General features: G+C 38.9%; 2 protein-coding genes and 1 pseudogene across 9 annotated transcripts in view; all 3 read right to left on the bottom strand.

The window, feature by feature from the left end:
* The window catches only part of Scfd1 (sec1 family domain containing 1), a 78,239-nt gene extending 66,672 nt beyond the window's left edge, over positions 1 to 11,567 (bottom strand). Inside the window, exons 1-4 of one of the 2 annotated variants that reach the window (XM_006240085.5) lie at positions 11,451 to 11,567; positions 5,630 to 5,700; positions 3,350 to 3,438; positions 337 to 427 (exon numbers count right to left, since the gene is read on the bottom strand). In XM_006240085.5, coding sequence (XP_006240147.1) covers positions 337 to 427; positions 3,350 to 3,438; positions 5,630 to 5,700; positions 11,451 to 11,496 — 297 coding nt within the window. In that variant the 5' untranslated portion in view covers positions 11,497 to 11,567. The remainder of the gene's footprint in view (positions 1 to 336; positions 428 to 3,349; positions 3,439 to 5,629; positions 5,701 to 11,450) is intronic. The other variant, NM_019364.1, reaches the window with a different exon arrangement.
* On the bottom strand, positions 1,961 to 3,343 carry Ube2i-ps3 (ubiquitin-conjugating enzyme E2I, pseudogene 3; annotated as a pseudogene).
* A 521-nt stretch (positions 11,568 to 12,088) lies between the features above and the next one.
* G2e3 (G2/M-phase specific E3 ubiquitin protein ligase) overlaps positions 12,089 to 19,136 on the bottom strand; it is a 31,903-nt gene continuing 24,855 nt past the window's right edge. For 6 of the 7 annotated variants that reach the window (XM_063261666.1, XM_006240079.5, XM_017594083.3 and 3 more), the window contains 2 exons: positions 16,677 to 16,867; positions 12,089 to 16,475 (listed from right to left, as the gene is read on the bottom strand). In XM_063261666.1, the coding sequence (XP_063117736.1) occupies positions 16,183 to 16,475; positions 16,677 to 16,867 (484 nt within the window). In that variant the 3' untranslated portion in view covers positions 12,089 to 16,182. 7 annotated transcript variants of the gene reach the window in all.

Genomic DNA, 19,136 nt, shown 5'->3' with positions numbered 1-19,136 from the left:
CTTTTCATTCTCAAACCTGTCAGAGCTGCTGCTTGACATGTAGCCGAGCCGTTCAGTCAGCAGTTCTCCTGCATCAACCCTGAGTGTGGGCATTACAGGCAGGCTCCACTGCGCCAGATTTAGTATTTACTGATATAATGCTTTTCCAGCCAAAAATTAGAAATCTACTCTAGTAAGACTAAAAGATAGTATCAGAGATCAACGTGGAAGCTGGTAAAGGACTTTATGATTCTCCATAATGAGATCTATATGCTGTTTTTTTTTTTAACAAAAAAGTCCACCTTGATATTCAAACAATCAAGTAATTTTAAGTTCCAGACAAAATCCACTTATTACCTGGCACAGTCTGTCAATATTTTCTTCGGTTGGCATCACAAAGTACACCGCAGGAACATCTCGAATTGGATCTCGGTCTGAGTGCAAAAGGCTAGAAAACAGAAAGAACAACAACTCATTTCTCCTGCTCAGGTACTTTTAAAGAGACAGTTTAAAAGAACTGTTCTCAGACTACAAGTCTGTACCTCAGTGACGAGTGATCCTAACACTCCTATTGGTATCAGTCACTTAGACAACCTGCCTTTTTCTTAGAAAGAGGAAAAACACAAACCCACACCGCTGGCATTAGTCATATCTATCTGTAGGATCACTTCATTTTATCCCCATTTTTAAGGTTTTTAGTATTTCTTATGGCCAGACATTCTGTTTTATCACCACCCTCCTTGAAGAACAACTATGCATTCAAGTCAACGTCAACTGTCAGAGAAATACATGGAGAGTGTGGTGGACGAGAAACCGGAAAGCAGGGCTGGTCCCGTGGAAGGAGTGTAAGAATTGAAGCACACATGGACTAGGCACCATGTAGAAATGAAAAGTAAACATTAGTTTCTTATGCCTAATATCTAACCCTCTCTGCTGCTCTTTACTTCCTGCATGAAGCTGTGGCTGGGAAGACGGAACTATACTTGCTAAGCACACATCTGTACAGCTCAGCTCTACCCACAACCCTATCAATCTGCTGCCTCCTAACAGAATGCACGGGGATCCCCGGATAATCTCAAACATGACATGCACGAGTCTTCTCTTGGTGATCTGGGGAATAATTTCATTTAACTCTCTCAATTTCACATAAGAAACTCTTTGACATGGCAATGTACTGGCTGTGATGCTTATGATATGAATATGGCTAGCATCCTAGGTATAGAACTCTTCAGTCAAGCCTCTCATCGACAAGAATGACAGGGGCTCACGGTGCTGGTCTGTCCCGGTGCATTTTGTAACCTGCCATCTGTCCAGATGTCACTACCCGCAATGAGAAGTATGTGATGGCAGCCATAGGCTGTCTTCTTCATGTGCTCTCTGCCCAACTGTCTACATGGTATAACTGCACTTCTAGAAACCAGCGGATGCTGCTTCCTTCAACTTGCTCTCCACCAGGTTGCAGAGGCTAAATTTTCTGATAAAGTTTACTGAGGCAGAGGCCAGGCTGTCAAGGGATTGTCCATGGCTATATAGCCTTTCCATTGGGTGACAGTGGTGTTCTGTTTCCTCTACTTGCAAACTGGCAGTCTGTCCTGTCACCTGTAAGCCAGTATAGTTAGCTCTCAACTGTACTTGAGCCATTAGACAAATGGGATGGCCACAGCTCTGTCATCAATGAGTTGTCCAACTAGGTAGCAATCAGAATTTTCTTTTTTTTTATGTATATATAAACAGTTCATTTACTCTAAACAACAACACAGACAAAGCGCCATATAAACACAAAGGAAGAGGTGCAGAATGGAGATGCTGGCCAGCTTTGGATCTGAGGCTCATAAACAACAGCCCAGGTTTCTGAGAAGGACGAGGGTAGGGCAGGAGGGACAGTGTGGTTCTGTCATACAGCCAGCTGGAGGCAGAGCTCTGAACAGCGGGAAGCGTGCCTGCATTGGAGCGCGACACGAAGAAACTAGCTCCTAGGGGCTTACCAAGTACAAAAGTTTATCATTTTACAGCAGTTGAAATACTGACATCAATATTAAAATAAAAGCAAGTTTTACTCAATAATCAAAAATACAAAAGACTGAATATGCCAGTGGCGGAAATGGAAAATGGCGCCCGCTCAACCCTCCCAGGCTACTAGTAACTGTATGGGGCGACTTAGATCTGCAAAAGGTTGTAAACAAGTTCTTGCCAAGCCAATCCCTTTGTCATGGAGCCCAGGGCTGCTGTTTATGAGGGGGCAAACTTCTTCGCTTGTGCTTGAACCCTTTTCTCATATTCCACTCTGTTTTGGCAGTTAATTGTATAGGCCTCTGCTTGAGCTGGGTCTTGAATATTTGGTTCATTTAGAAGTTCTTATATTCCTAATAAGATCTGTTTGATCGTGATAGCTGGCCTCCAGTCCTTGTCTTCTCCAGGATGGACAGGCACACTGTGCCAAAAGGATATGTTTGCATGAAACAGTGGTGGCTCAAATTTACATTTTGGTGGTATAGACGGATAGTCATCTTTGAAAAGCATCCGTAGCTTGAACAAGCCTCCTTCCCACAGAGTCCTCTTCTTTCCAGGGATAGCGCACTCCCAGTTCATCAGTTTGATCGTGCCATCAGGGTTCTTTGTTGGGACAGCCACAAAGCCAAAAGGGTAGTCTTTCCTCCAGGCTTTCCTCTCCTGCGCAAGTTGGCTGAGGGCAATCCCCGACATATTCAAAGCCCCTGGGTGACCGTGGACAGTCGAGGCACAGAGGCGGCCTCACTCCTTTGTCTCGGGACTTCCCTCTGCGCCCGCCGCACGCAGCCCGGAGCCCAATCACAGTTTTCCATTTTTAGTTTTCTCCATACAGTCGGTTCACTGGTACCATAAGGAAGGTGCGTGCTTGATAGTCAGGCAAAGAACGAACGCCATTATTTCATGGAGTCATTCAACATGCTCACGTTACCGATAAACTAATTTAGATTTAAGTGTTTTTTTTTTTTTTTTTTTTTTTTTTCGGAGCTGGGGACCGAACCCAGGGCCTTGCGCTTGCTAGGCAAGCGCTCTACCACTGAGCTAAATCCCCAGCCCCTTTTTTAAGTGTTTTAAAATTAGACAAAATTCTTTTAGAGATTGAAGAGTACCAAAGAACACTAGTTCTTTTTCTTCAAAGATCAACCAAGTCTACTGGAAAATGAAAAATATTTAAATTCTGAAATTGTATAGCTCAAAGTGAGACTATTTTTTAACTTAAAGTTAAAGTTACACAGGTATTATAACATAACTTTAATTTTCTTTGCAAACAGTCTTTACAAATTTGACTTTTAAAGTGACCAAAGAAATCTTTCTCAATAAATCTGAGAATACATGTCACTGTCAGAAGTCTGCTAAAACTCACAGATGCAGGGTGATGCCCATGTCTCTCAGCTCCTTCACAGACAGCAGAGGAGAGATGATATCTTGGCCAAATCTGTCATAGATGAGTACCTTTAAAAAAGTGGTTTGTTTAAACATCATTATTAATGAACAACCAACTGAGAACCCACATAAGATAACAAAGTGAATTTTATTTAGTAATCATTATATTGATTTCTTATCCATGTTCACTTTAGTATTTCTGCTACTAACCAAATGTCCACCCCTATACTTATATATTGTTTAAAACATTATCAGTTAGGTTTAAATAAAGCACACTTTTAGAAACTTCTTATAAAATATTCTAAGTTTAAAAGTCAGACTATAAAGTCTTTATTTTAATCTTTAATAAAGAACTTTGAACAAATTCCTACTTGTTTTTTCCTAGTTCATAAATATCCTTTCTAAGAACACATAAAGATGAGATAAAAATTTAGCCACTTTCAAACTAAAATATGGGGTTGGATAGATGGTTGTGAGGTAAGAGCACTGGTTGCTCTTCTGAGGACCTAGGTTTGATTCACAGCACTCACGTGGCAGCTTACAACCATCTGATAATTTAGTTACAGGTTCTTAGGGCTAACTTGACACAAGCTGGAGTCATCAGAGAGGAAGGAGCCTTGGTTGAGGAAATGCCTCCATGAGATCCAGCTGTGAGGCATTTTTTTCAGTTGATCAATGGGGGAGGGCCCAGCCCATGGTAGGGTGCCATCCCTGGGCTGTAGTCCCATGCTGTAAGAAAGCAGGGCGGGCAAGCCCTGTGAAGCAATGGAGCAAGCCAGTAAGCAGCACCTCTGCACAGCTTCTGCATCAGCTCTGCCTCGAGGACCCTGCCCTGTGTAGTTCCCGTCCTGATCTTAAACACCGAGCCAGCAATACGGAAGTGTAAGCCAAATTAACTTTTGTTCGTAGAATTTCATCCAAGCAATAGAAGCCCTAAGACAGGATCCAATACCCTTGTCTGATGGCTATAAGCACCAGGCACTCATATGGTGTACACATATGCAAAGAAAACACCGGGATAGATAGATAGATAGATAGATAGATAGATAGATAGATAGATAGACAGACAGACAGAAAGAAAGAAGATAGACAGACAGACAGACAGACCTGAAATTTAACAAGTTCCAACACTATAAAGAAAATTTAGAAATGTAAGCAGTTTAGGTAAACTAGTGACTTAAAAAGTAAAAAGTCCCTAAACCAGACGCGGTGGCTCACACCTGCAATGGAGCATGCAGGGGCTGAGGCGGGACTGCAGTGAGTTTGAGGTCAACCTGGGCTACAGTCCAAGACAATGTCTTAACATCAGTGACAAAACTAACGAGATCCCCAAATGAAACAAATATCCAAAATCTAAGCTACAACTCCATGTCAGGCTGCCACCCCACTGCTAGCTATAGAGCTGAGCTAACAAGTGAGATGTCAAAGGCTGGTTTTCACACCTATCTTAGTGATTCTTCATGGAGGAGGAAACTGCAATTGAGGTGAGATGAATTTTGCTATTGTTATTAAATGTTATTCTTAAATACCAGAATTTCTTTAGAGAAGCTAAAATCTGCTGTGGCTCTAAAAGTGCTTAATCTTTCAAAAACTCCTCTCTGCAGCTTAAATAGATAGCGGCCCCTTACCCGCAGTTTCTACTTCTGCAGTCTCAGTTATCTGTGGACAACCAGGGTCAGAAAATATTAAGTGGAAAATTATAGTAATAACCAACTCACAATGTGAACCACTGTGAGCAGCATGAAGTTTCATATGTCCTAGTCTACTCTGCAAAGCCTCCTGCAGTTCTACTCTACATTGCCCACGGCATGAAAAATCTTTGTTCAATGCTCCCCACTCTCTAGTCACCCAGTGCCTCAAAAACACAGCAGTGATGCTGGCAATTAGTTACAATTGGTGATTTCTTCTGTACTTAAGTAAACATTTTTATAACTATATATATGTCTATAGCCAGGGAGAGCATATACAGTATTCCTATTATTCTTGGGTTTGGGTTCAGGACCTGCCAAGGTACCAACCAAATTCTTGGATACTCAAGACCTTTTAGGAAACAACAGAGGTCAGCACATATCCTGTATGATCCTCTTGTAGACTACACATGCTACATAAACAGTTACATTGTGTAGGGAACAAAAAGCAAAATATTCAGTAATTCTAATTAAAATATGCTACTAGTTTTATATTTTCAAGAAATGTCTTCTAATTCCTATCATTTCAGGGCCAAGAAAAAGCTCGCAGTTCCCACTAAAGTAGCCCTTACCTTCCATACGGGTTCTCCAGGACTGTTTTTAACATGAGGCACATTGAAATTCAACATCCGCTTCAGAGCCACTGAAAATAAAGTTGACATCAGTTACTTAGAGTCGGCTTTTGTTTTTTTCTCACCATAAACAAAATGCATAAATGCTAACAGAACTGACTAAAGAAATGACTGGATGTGGAAAAACTTGGGTCAGATCTTTAAGAGAATTTCACCAACATCTAACTGGCATCTGTTTGGGAGCTAAAAACAAAACAAAACAAAACACATCAAAACAAAACAAAACAAAACAAAACACATCAAAACAAGGCACCTGTCCCAAAAGCTGTGAAAACTAAACAGGACAAAGCACTTTGGGGTTTGGGGTTATGGCTCAGGGGTATAGCACTTGCCCAGAACAAATGAGTTTGATCCTTAACATTGTGGGAAACAAAAGGGACAAACAAAAACGCCATGCTCCTGAAAAGCATGTGTCTGTTTCCCCTGACAATCCATAATGCCTTTTACATGCATGCACGCCAAAGAAACTGCTTTATCATTTCTCACAACAGCCTTAGTAGTGAACTGCTTCCTGATGAAGAAAACTTTTATAAAAACAAGACTATCTATGGTAGGCTTAACTGTTTCTTAAGGAGACCCATACGGTAGGTCTATATTTTAGTTACTCAAGAGCATATTTTATAGCCAATAAATCCACTGAAAGGTTATACAACTTAGTTTATAATCCTTGGGAAAAATAAGACTTCATAATAACTGGTAACTGTTTTATCCACTTTGAAAAACCACAGCAGTCATGCTTTACATGTTATAGGATTTATTGCTCACCTGTTTAAACCACAGTAGAAAAAAGAAAAAAACATTTTCCAAGGAAAATGAAATCTGCTATGCTGGCTGGTGCTACTTTTCTCTGTGTGCATGTGTCTGACTTTTTCCTTTTTCCAATAAAGTCGTATTAACTCATCCTCAAGTAGTTGAGGATGGACTTGAATTTATAATGTTCTTGCCTCTACTTCCTAACTGCTGAGAGTACAGACAGGTATGCACTACCACAGCCCTTGGTTTTTATGTGGTGCTGAAGATTAAATATATGACTTCCTGCACGCAAACACTTGAAACCGAGATGGTCAAGCACTCAAGAAAATGTACAGACTGGGTGATTGAAGAGTGACTACCTCACATCTACTTTATTCGTTAATGTATGTGAGACAATCTTACTACAGAGCTCTGGTTGTCTTGTAACTCACTCGGGACATCAGGGTGTCCTCAAACTCAGAGATCTGCCTTTCTCTGACTCCTTTTTTTTTTTTTTAAAGATTTATTCATTTATTATATATAAGTACACTGTAGTTGTCTTCAGATACACCAGAAGAGGGCACCGGATCTCTTTACAGATGGTTGTGAGCCACCATGTGGTTGCTGGGAATTGAACTCATGACCTCTGGAAGAGCAGTCGGGTGCTCTTAACCGCTGAGCCATCTCTCCAGCCCCTTTCTCTGACTCCTAAGCGCTGAGATCAAAGACATGTGCCACCACACCAGGCTACTTTGGTTTTTAAACGCATTTGGGCATTAGGTAATACAGAATAATTTACAATATTACAAACTACAAATATAGCACTGTATAATACACAAACAAATACCATTAAAGCCTATTCACATCAAAAAAAAAAAAAACCCCCACAGGTCAAGGAAGGAAGGTGATAATGGTACTTAGCACTCTCCTTGAAAAGACTGCACTCCAGCACGCTCTCAGTCATCCACATTAGAGAACTCTGAAGTGCCTTGGATGCTCAAGTCCCTCACATTCAGTAATAAATCTTTGATAATATTTTAAAAACTAAAACATTTTAGTATTTGAATATAACCTATGTTAATTCATCTCACCGTGAAAGACTAGTTAGTTCCAGAAGATAATCTCACATTGTTTTGGCTCAACTAAGAAACTTTCTCCAACCCCCAGCCCTGGCTAGCTAGTTCACAGTTGTTCTGATACAAGTAATTTGTTAATGAAGCATATGGCATGTTAATGAAGCATAAGACAGGAAAGAGAAAAAGTAATGCATGAAGCTTTCACAAGGAAGGTGGCATTTGAGGTGGCAGGGTACTACAGGGAGACGGACCAAGAAACAGGCATGCTAGTAACACCTTTGTATTTTAGTTTCTTCATCTATAAAATGGAGATAACGGAAACTACCCAAACCAATAAATTCTCAGTGCATTGACTATCATCTCATCCACCCAAAAGAATAGATTCTACTTCATCAGAGTTTAACACTCTTAGTGCTTAAATCACTGCTTGTGGTGCAAATGACAAACTAGTTTTCTCTATGGGCTCTAAATATATTATCCTACATTTTACACTTAGTTAAGGTAGTTCACTCTTACCCAGAAAAATGTCTTCATTCATTCACTGAGTAAACACTGTCATTTATATGTACTGTTTGCTCATTCATTCATTCAGCAATTGTTTACTGAGTGTTTACCAGGGCTTAGATACTGCCCTAACTATAGGGCATCACATGAAGGAAAATAGACCAAATAAAAATTACCTGTTCTCATGCAATTTTCATTATTGTTGTCAAGGGACAAAGGCCATTTACAAATTAAGTAAAACCTAGGATGTATGGGATCATGATAAATGCTGTGACAAAAGATGGGAGCAGGAAAGGAGAAAAGCAAGGTAGGATATGGTTTTAAAAAGTGATTAGGAAGGTCTCTTGAGAAACACACATTTGAGTAACGGCCTAGAGGAAGCTAGGGAGTGAATCACCTAAGTTACTTACTATGAAAGAGGATTCTACAGAAGATTCTACAAATTGGGGGGAGGGGGCACATTCAGGTGTGGACTTTAAGGAGAGGTCACAAAGCAACAAAGTGATCAAGCAAGGCAAAGGCTAGTTCTTATGTGAATCTGGAGATCACTTTCCTTTACCATAGTCAAAATAAGAAGCTATTACAAGTTTTACACAAATGCATGCCACACTCAGTATGGGTGATTCTGTGAATGAATGAAAGGGAGCAAGGTTGTAAAAGGAACAGCACAGACAGAAAGTTACTGCAATCGCTTCTCGGCCTTTTGGCTAAGATCATGTGTAGAAAGTTACTGCAGAAATTCAAGGAGATGGTGTTGGGGGATAGCAACAGGTACCAGACAGTTTTAGAGTAAAACTGGCATGATTTACTGATAAATCTGAATTGAGTTAAAGTAAGAAAAGAAAAATCACATGAAGTTTTGCATGAGGAACTATAAGAAGCTTTTGTTAATATCAAATGGTCTGAATTCAGAATAAAAGTCTACACTAGTCTTGTAGACCGGGGAATCACCAGCTATAGTGGTTTGAATGAGAATGAGATCTGACTACTTGATCACTAGGGAGTGGCACTATTTGAAAGGATTAGGATGTGTGGCCTTATTGGAGGAAGTGTGTCACTGGAGGTGGGCTTTGAAGTTTCAGAAAGTGCCTTCCAAGCCTAGACTCTATCTCCCTGTTATCTGTGGACCTGGATGTTCGACGTTCAGCTACTTCTCTGACATCATGTCTGCCTGCAGGCCAACGTTCTCCCTACCATGATGATAATGGACTAAACTTTGAAACTGTAAGCAAGCCTCAGTTAAATGCTTTCCTTTATAAGAGTTGTCATGTTCATGATTGATATCTCTTAACAGCAACAGAAGACCAAGACACAAGCATATATAATACTGAAAGCTAAGAGGCCAGATGAAATACAGCAAGAGACAAAGTAATTGATTTGGGCTGAGAGACAAGGGAGACAGACAAGCAAGAACTCGCAATAGGAAGAGGAGGGAGCGGCTTACTCTTAACTGTTGAATGGAAGACAGGAAAGAGAAAAAGTAATGCATGAAGCTTTCACAAGGAAGGTGGCATTTGAGGTGGCAGGGTACTACAGGGACACAGACCAAGAAACAGGCATGCTAGTAACACCTTTGTACTTTAGTTTCTTCATCTATAAAATGGAGATAACGGAAACTACCCAAACCAATAAATTCTCAGTGCATTGACTATCATCTCATCCACCCAAACAGACTGCAAACTACTTTGCAGCAAAGAATCTACTACCTAGAATATTTGATGATTGTTGTTCCTAAATATTCTCAACAGAAATCAATGAAATGTTACTCCTACAAAGGATTTTGCTCTAAAAATAACACATGATCCATTTATGTATGAGTTTAATAACAAGCTATATAGTAATAACGTGGATTCTTGATATAATCAAAAAGACAAAATGAAATATTAGGTTTTAGTCTTTACAATGTCTACATATTAAAATGCACTGTTGTGTAAATTCAACTTTTAAAAGGTTCCCTTTAATTAGGACAGTTTTACTGATGGGTAGTAAAATCTAATTCACTTAGTTTTATTAAGATACTAGAACCAAGCTTCTAAGAGAAGCTGAGCCTCTATTTGCTTGCAAATGAAATTATCAAGTATTCTCAAATAGTATTTGTTTACCATATTTAAGTTATCTTTTACCGTGACCAGTTTTACTAAATTACCTAGTGAGAAATATACAACTCAGTATGCTTTTCTGTTCAGTATGCTGCATTCAAATCTATCATTTTTAATACACTTTGTTTATTGAAGTGATGGTACTTTCTTTTAAAAGACTTTATTTGTTGTTTGTTTGTTTTATGTATATAAGTACTCTATCTGTACATACACCTTCATGCCAGAAAAGGGCATCAAATCATGTTACAGACGGTTGTGAGCCACCATGTGGTTGCTGGGATTTGAACTCAGGACCTCTGGAAGAGCAGCCAGTGCTCTTAACTGCTGAGCCATCTCTCCAGCCCCCTATCATTTTTTTAAGACAAGGGAAGGAAGGAATCAGGCACAGTTCAAATTCTACTGCTACGCTATTGCTTGTAACTAATTGTTTTTAATACAAATAAGCATACATTCAAGAGAATTAAAGTTCTTTATGGCTTATGGCCTATTTCTAGTCTCCTTGGAAGTTTCTAGACAATTAGTATAGAATATGTAAATCATTTTGGAATTACACATATCACATTTATACATGATATACATATATATGTATAAATAATTATTTGGGAGCCAGTATAAATACACAAAGTTACTAGAGTTGTTTACTGGAAATAAGGAAAATCAGGAGTACCTCACATAAAAAACAAACCTAAAATCAAGGGAAGAAATAAGTATCTTTAAATTTTACCTTATAAATAGGTATACAAATATGCTCTACTTATAAGATACAACTTTTTCATTTTAAGATTACTATCTGTCAAACAATTGAAATACAACTCTGTTAAATTAGTTTTGACATTTTGAAGTCTCTTCCTGCAAGCTGCAGGAGGAAATCATTATCACCTGACATTTTTCTTCAGCTTCGCCCAATAGAATCCAAAGAAGGTGGCATAAAGTAAGGAGCTCTGAAAAGAATACTTAGATTTTGTAATCATGGCTCAAGTGTCAAAAACAGGTTTTAAAATCACTAAAACTGAAAGTGAAAATTAAACCAACCTGGAAGCTTGAAATACGAACACAAACCTATAGATCTCGTTAAGTGACAATATAGGAAAGAAAACACCAGCTGCCAGTCCTTGCCGTGATGGCCTTCTGAAACTCGGTAATTAAAAAATAAGTAGCTAACACTATAGCAAACAGCCAGCCTACTTAAGCCTCTTGTAACACAGGCAAAGGCTGTAAAGCATCTCTCCCTCACAACCTCAAAGTAGAGCAGCTCTTGAAGCTCAACTCCGGGCTGTTTCTACAACTCAGAGGTGATGACAGGTCGCCGCTCAGGCACAAACTGAAAAGAAGGAAAGACTGAGTGAGTACCTGTTTGCCTTTCCCGAATGCTGGCCGCCATCTTGCTTCCCACCATTCACTGCCCGGCTGGCACTCGGAGCCTGAAGATGACGTGGCTCTACCTCCCGCGCCGGAAGTAGATCCAGGGGGCGGGTGCAGAGATAGCAGACCCGCCTCCTCAGTCCGGGCCCTCCCCTTTAGTCCCAGACAATGGTTTTTCCCGAATTCCCAGCAGCGATTCCCACCAATCAGGAAAAGCCTCCTGAGGTCGCTACTTTTATTTTGCTTCTCAGGGCATGAGGACAGAGAAGCGCTTAGAATTTAATTGATAGTACACTTTTCATGAAGTTTAAATCCTCATAAAAATTACAAGACCAAATGAAATGCCAGAAATTGCGTTTTCTTGATTTCCATGACAGTTGTGTCAATTTCTTCTTTTCTCTGAAAACAAAACCTACAAACGTAATATTCTCAGTGCAATTTCTTCATGAAAATGACCTAGGTTAGGGCTTTGGCCTGCTAGGGTATAAAATCACAGAAAAGCCAAATGGCACAATTTCTTCTCAGGAGTGTACTAAAAACAACAAATGATTTTGAGCAGAATTTGGATGATCACTGACAGCTTTGGTAGATTTAAAGCACTGTGATTGTGAAATAAATCCCATATAGACCGTTTACAAATAGATTTTATTAATATCAAAAATATATACAATGACAACTTATTACCAATCAAAATGAATCCACCGATGACATTGCATTAGGGGTTAATTCTGAGGCAGTCAGATTCTGAGATGAAATCATACCTTGAAAAACTTGTCTTTCAAAATTATACAAATAATTTATTTTTTAAAATCAAGATCACATTTTTTACAATAAAAACATGATCTCTATTTGACAGATATAAAGATAACTATTTTTATAAAGTTACAACAGGCTATCTAAAGTTAACAGTTTGCGTCGTAGGGGAAGTATTCTTGATTCTGGCGTCCATGGAAGCAGAATGTCTTTCCCACCTTCCATTTTGAGTTTAATCGTATTTACCTGAGCATTCCACTTTTAAGTACAAATTTGTCATTTTACCATTTCAGTTTGCCAAGACTATATAAGGCACATTATCATAAAATACTAAGACAATCCGAACATCACTATACAGTGTGCATGTTTGTGTATTTCGGCCCGATAGTGTGTAATGCGGGGAATAAACATATAAAGAAAAATATATCCCTCAGAGTCATAAATCATTAAAGCTAAGACCAAGAATGATAGTTATACTGCATTATTATGAGAATAAAAACCATGATTTTAGAGCTAAATTTACTGTAGCTGTTTATCTAACTCCAGATTTTTTGGCTTTAATAATTGAACCACATTAGGAGATAGTTTTATCATAGAAAAATAGTCCAGGACAGTTCATTTCTTGAGTTCCAAGAGCTCTCAGACAAGGAGAATAAAGGATCTTGGATCTTACCCACATTAATAAAACTTTTAAGACACTTCTGGGAACAGGGAAGGGGATGAAGTAATAATGGGAGTATGACCAAAGCTCATTACATGCATGTATGCCAATATTAGATGTCATGATAGCCACTTTTAAATAATTACATACTAATAAAAAGGAAAAGAAACATTAAAAGATCATCACATCCTTACTAGATCTCTGACAGCTAGAAACATCCAGAAAGAGAACTTCAACTGAGAGAATGTCTCCATGAAATAAGGACAGCCAGTAGTGACTGATGGAAAGGGCCCGGACACTGTGTGCAGTGCCACCCCAGGACTAGTGGCCTTGGCATCTGTAAGAGAGCAAATGAGCAAGCTGTGGAAAGCAAGGCAGAAGGCACCAACCACTCTGTATGAACCTCCACCTGCAGATTCCTGCCTTGACTTCCTTCAGTGGGGAACAGTGATATGGAAGTGATGAAGATAACCCCTTTCCTTCCCAAGTTGCTTCTAATCAGTTCATCACAGCAATAGCAATCCTAATTAAGATAGACTCCCAACACGTTTATTTAGTTTGTATGAGAACTTCGCAACTTCACATTTAAAGGCTTATAAAAACAGTTACTTAGAAATGTTATTGTTAAGTGTTCATGCCTTTTTTTAATGTTTTGGTCATAGTTTAAAATTAAACCCAAGGCCTTACACAAGCTAGGTAGACAAACCATTCTACCACTGTGCGTTTTTGATTCATTTTAAACAGGCTGACTTATAAACTATTTCAGAGCACAGAATCTGGTACACAGTTGGTATTAGAGTGTATTTGAAGGTGGTCAAAATAGATCTTGAAAACTGGGTCTCTTTCAAGGATTACAAAATTTCCCAAGTTACAGATAATATAAATTCAAGTAATTCTTCATTGTGTGTGTTCAATGCTTTACGCTGCATTATAGGAAGCATAACAAATACATAACAGTAACCATGTTTATCAACAGAGTCTAGTTCTTACCATTTTCTTATGACTGAACACTAAAGGAAAGTCCCAGGAAAAACTTACCATTATACAATCCCTTTATAAATACTGACTGTGCAAGTTCCAAAAGCTTCTAATGTAATTAGGAGGAAACATAAACATCAAACATAAAACTGTCCCTTCATAATTTTCAAACTAAGTATGCTAATTTAAGAACTATACTAAAAAAACAAAATTGGAACAACAAGCATGACACAGTAACATTGCAGTTTCTCTGTTAAGCCTCAAGTATATATATAGACTAATCTAGAGAACATGCAACAAAAGCTTTGAACCAGAAGACATTCTGAAATCTGATGTTCCACTTTAAGTCTTTAATATTCAGACCATCTCACTCCCAAGGCCATGTTTACGTACAGATTAAGTACAATAAAATCACTTGCCGCCAGTCCAAGGCTCTATAATCCCACCCAACACTCTAAGGATTGTGTTTGTGTTAGTTACTATCCCGTGGGGGCAGGAGCGGGGGTAACTCAAAGTGCAAGCTAAAAAATACCATTTTGGAGTTGTATGGATTTAACAGCCTTTAAAACTCGGTAGGAACTAACAGGTTAAAACAAAAGATCCAACTTATCAACACACTTGGAATAAATGCTGTCTTTTGAGTTCGAGATTTAAGTTATTCATGATGGATCATTTAATTACTTTGAAACATCTAGCAAAATGTAACACAAGATAAAGAAATGTCTTCATGCTAAATGCTCAAGATAAAGAGAAACTTTATTAGTTCTGTTACATACAACTTGGAAGGTTCTGAGGTAAGCAAGAAAATGGCACTGTGATGACAACTGAGTTTTCCTTTGGCATTAAGAAGGGTATTACCAATACCAAGTCAGTCCTGTTGTTTAAGGGGTTGAAATCCCTTTTAAGTCTTGTGTTTCTTGGGAGTAACAATACATGACCAACAGCTAACACATACTTTGTGTTAATGTGTGAAGACATTGCCATGAGTGGGTCATGTACTTATTTCTTTATTGAGCAGGGTCTCCTGCAGCCCAGGATGGTTTTAAACTTGGGCTATCATACCAGATCCTCCTGCCTTAGTCTCTCGAGCTTGGATTACAGGAGTGTGCATTCATGCCTTGAAAAGAGACTGTACATAACTTGATTTTATTACATGGTTTCTTGTTACACTAGATAGCATTCATATACTCAAAAAAAAAAAAAAAACGATTGCTGGGCACATTGATATACGTCACAGCCCCAGCAATGACTGTGACTAAGGCAGGAAGATGGGAATTTATAACAATCGGGCTCTATAGAAGACCCTGTCATAAGATAATAAAAAATTGAAAAATAAATAGTTTATAAAGAATATACAAAATACATTATTATCTCTATGTGGCAAAATTAGAGTATTTTTCTAATTTGTAGTTTTAAATTATAATTCATTCATTGATTATACAAGGTATCTTTTGAAAGCAAAAGAAGGTAACTATAGAATGCTATGGTGAGATCTTACCAATCATTCAACAATCTTAATAATAAATAGTTGTTATGTAGCAAAACCATATTAAAGTTCAGAGATTCTTCAGACACCGAGATGGTTTCATATATGAGACACACTGACCACACAAGGTATTCTAAGGTATTTTCAAGGACACCTGAAAACTCCTGAGCCATGATTTTAAGCTTAAGGAGGACACATAGATCCTAGAATTATTTGTAAAGCTTTGCTTTTCATACAGTATTTCCAATTAGTCATTATTGGATAGTTGTATTGGTCACTTAATTAAAATACATTTACAATATCTCTGATTTATGAGACGACTTAGCCAACTTTTCTATTTAATGCTTTAAAAAAAGAAATTTGACAGCTTGTTCTACATAGCCAGGTTCCAGGACAACCAGGACTACCAGGACTACCAGGACTATGTAGAAGGAAAACAAAACAAAACAAAAAACCACCAACAGTGAAGCAGAACAAACAAAACAACACAAATTTGATGACTGCACAGAACTAGGAAAGTGTCATCCTACAAAGGCAATTCTTCCATGTCATACTAATAGAGCTGAGCTCCTGTACAGCTCAACGGTCTGTACGACCATTCTAAAACTGTGAAGTTATCAAGAAAGCACAGCAGTAGGAAAGATCCAATAGGAAGGATTGACGTTACGACGGCAGCAGTCATGGACAGCTATCACCAAGCATGACTAGAAGGTCTGGACCAAAGCTTCAGTAGTTCAGAAGCCAAACCATCCTTTTATGAAAACGTCATATATTTTTTGTTGCGCCAAGAGGTTGGCCAGTGTCCAAAAGTGATGAATAAGAACAGGTATCAATAGCAGCCTTTAAAACAGCATTTCTTCATTAGAAGAAACATTTAATGTCCGAGGTAATAAGTGAGACCTTTCTTCCTTTTCTAGTCTTATAGAGTCTCTTATGGCAAAATCCATATTTTCCTGGAACTCCTCATATGTGTTGGTGACAGGTAGAGCTAAACAGTTATTACACTTGTTCGCAACAGGAAAATCGCCATGCAGACATTCAATGGAAGGAGCGGGTTTAAATCCAGTAGGTGGAACGGAACTACAGCCGGTTGCAAAATGAAGAATGTCTTCCAGTGTTGTTGCAGACTTTCCATCTGAAAGTTAGTAATTAAAGAGAAAAGATAATTACATCCATGAAGCACGCATTGTCAGCAAAGACTCTGTCTAACTCCACCCGGGTTACTGAAGTTATACATCCTGACATTCATCTAGGACAAACTAACAAAGTAACAGTCTTAAGTCTTCTTAGGGCAAGAGCAAAAACCATAAAAAACATACTGAACAAAATCACCTACCCTCTACAGCCTGTAAGTAACTGTTCCAAAACCTCGAAGTTTTTACATCTGGTAACTTGTGGATTGTGAAAAGATCACTGAGGTTTTTTGCAGAGAGACTCTCAGGTTTATGACAGAGGATGTTATAAAATGCTTCTGGGTAAGCTTGAATTTTCTCTAAAACACCGAGCGTTTTCAGACCCTGTTTAAAACTTGAAGAGAAAAATAATAAGGCAACATACATACATATATTTTATACCAACTTTACCTGGCATTTTTTAAAAGATTATTTATTATGTACACAGTGTTGGGCCTGAATATTGCTTGTATCCCAAAAAGAGCACCAATCCCATTATAGTTGGCTGTGAGCCACCATATGGTTGATTGCTGGGAATTTAACTGAGGACCTCTGGAAGAGCAGTCAGTGCTCTCTACCTCTGGCCAGCTCTCCAGCTCTTGCCTGGCATTTTATAAATAGCTGATTAAGACAAAACAGCCCAACAAAATCTACTACATGCCTTCAGATATGAGATAAAATACTAGGATATACTTTCAAATCCGCAAACAAATGGAATATTAATTATGAAAATAACCATTTGCCTTTCTAACTTTAAAACTGTTTTTTTATTGAAGTAGTAAGTACTATGTTGCACGATTGGACAAACTTACATGGTTGCTAAATGAAACCCAAGGGTAAGTCCCTGTAGTTAGGGTGACTCAGGGCTGTAAAACAGACAATTGCCAGTGCTTGGCAACCCCCCCCCCAACTCTAAGTTAAAACCCTGTAGATGCATGCATGCATGCACCATGAACCTTGATTGCAAGAAACAGGGATCTCCAGCCCAACAGGAGATCAGCTTCCATAGTGCCAAAGGTATTATATAGGTGCTGAGGGAGAAAAGCTATCACCGGTCTCAGCCACAACTGGACTTTGCATGCATGGTCCACTGGTACCATGGTGGCAAGCCTACTATGGATTTGGGGGTTGCTTTGCAGAAGGAAGAAAAGGTACCATAATCCAGACCAAAACTCTACATCATAGCTCCTAGAAAGGAACTACTCTTACTTTGCTAACCAGTCACTTTGTCAAACTGTCTTCTAAATTTATGTTTATAACATACATCTGGGTTGCTCTCAACCTTGGTCAGAGCTTACTGCAGTGAACAACAAACACTCACACCTAGATAAATTACTGAGAATAAGTGATCAGCCCTAAATGGGACACCTTTATTAATCCCCCCTCATCCCCATAACCCACCTCCCATGCCAAGGGCCAAAAGGGACAAAGGGAATATAAGAGCTGGAAAATGGGAGAAAGCATTGTAAAACCTGTCTCAGGATTTAACATAGATGCTGTATTTACAAGCTTACAAAAACTGGTTTCAAAATTCCAGTGTGGATGGGGGAGAGCAGCTTACAAAGCCCTGCTAGTTACAAAGCAACCTGCACATGCCTATAACTCCTGTCCGGGAGGAGAGAGACATGAGTCGGCCTAGTAGAGAAGTTTATGGAGAGACCCTGTCTCAAAGGTGTAGGTAGAGACAGACAGAGGACCCTAACAGCCTCTTCTGGGCTGTACTCACGCACACAGATGTGTACATCTGCACACATCTAACTGGGGAACAACCACCAGAGTAACAAAATTTTATTTAACAGGGGACAGAGGGAGTGAGCCTGGACAAACTTCACTTTCTACATTTAAACAGGAACATTAAGAATTTTATAACCACATAGGATACCTATGTCCAAGTTTACAATAGTCAATAAAAAATAAAACTTAAACTTGAAAGGAAATGGAAATCTCAGTTTACAGCACAGCTACCCAGAGACAAAGCAATATGAGGACTGTGAATCTCTGTAGAAAAGAAAAGAACTTCATTTTGAGAGCATGTTACTGGTTCTAAGACTGCTGTTCATGAAATGTTGAATCAAGCAAGTGATTATTTTGTACTCTCATATTTTTTGGTTGTGAGCCTAGCCTTTAACGGTTGAGCCATCTCTCCAGCCCTATTTTTGTACTCTTAATTTTCCAGTATCCATTTTAAAAAAGGTTTATTTTATGTGTATGGCTAGCTTTTTCTGAATGCATGTCTGTGCACCACCTGAATACAGTGCCCAGAAGACAGAGAGGACACTAGATGGCTTTTAGAAGCCATGCAGTACTGGGAACCAAACCTGGATCCTTGGCAAGAACAGCCAGTGCTCTCGACTGCTGAGCCATCTCTCTAGCCCTGTGGTTGTCAACCAGTGGGCGGAGACTACTACAGGGGTCAGATATCAGATATTGACATTACGATTCACAACAGTAGCAGAATTACTGTTAAGAAGTAGCAATGAATTACGTTTAAGGTTGGGGTCAGCACAACATGAGGAGCTATGTTAAAGGCTCAAAGCATCAGGAAGGTTGAGAGCCACTGCCTTACCCCATAACTCTACATTATCCTAGAGTATTAGGAGTGACTTGGGATTACTGACCGGATA

Source organism: Rattus norvegicus, chromosome 6 (genome assembly GCF_036323735.1).
Source record: "Rattus norvegicus strain BN/NHsdMcwi chromosome 6, GRCr8, whole genome shotgun sequence".
Taxonomy (NCBI): Eukaryota; Metazoa; Chordata; class Mammalia; order Rodentia; family Muridae; genus Rattus; species Rattus norvegicus.
The sequence above is the reverse complement of the archived record's forward strand: the minus strand, read 5'-3'. Positions and strand labels throughout refer to the sequence as shown.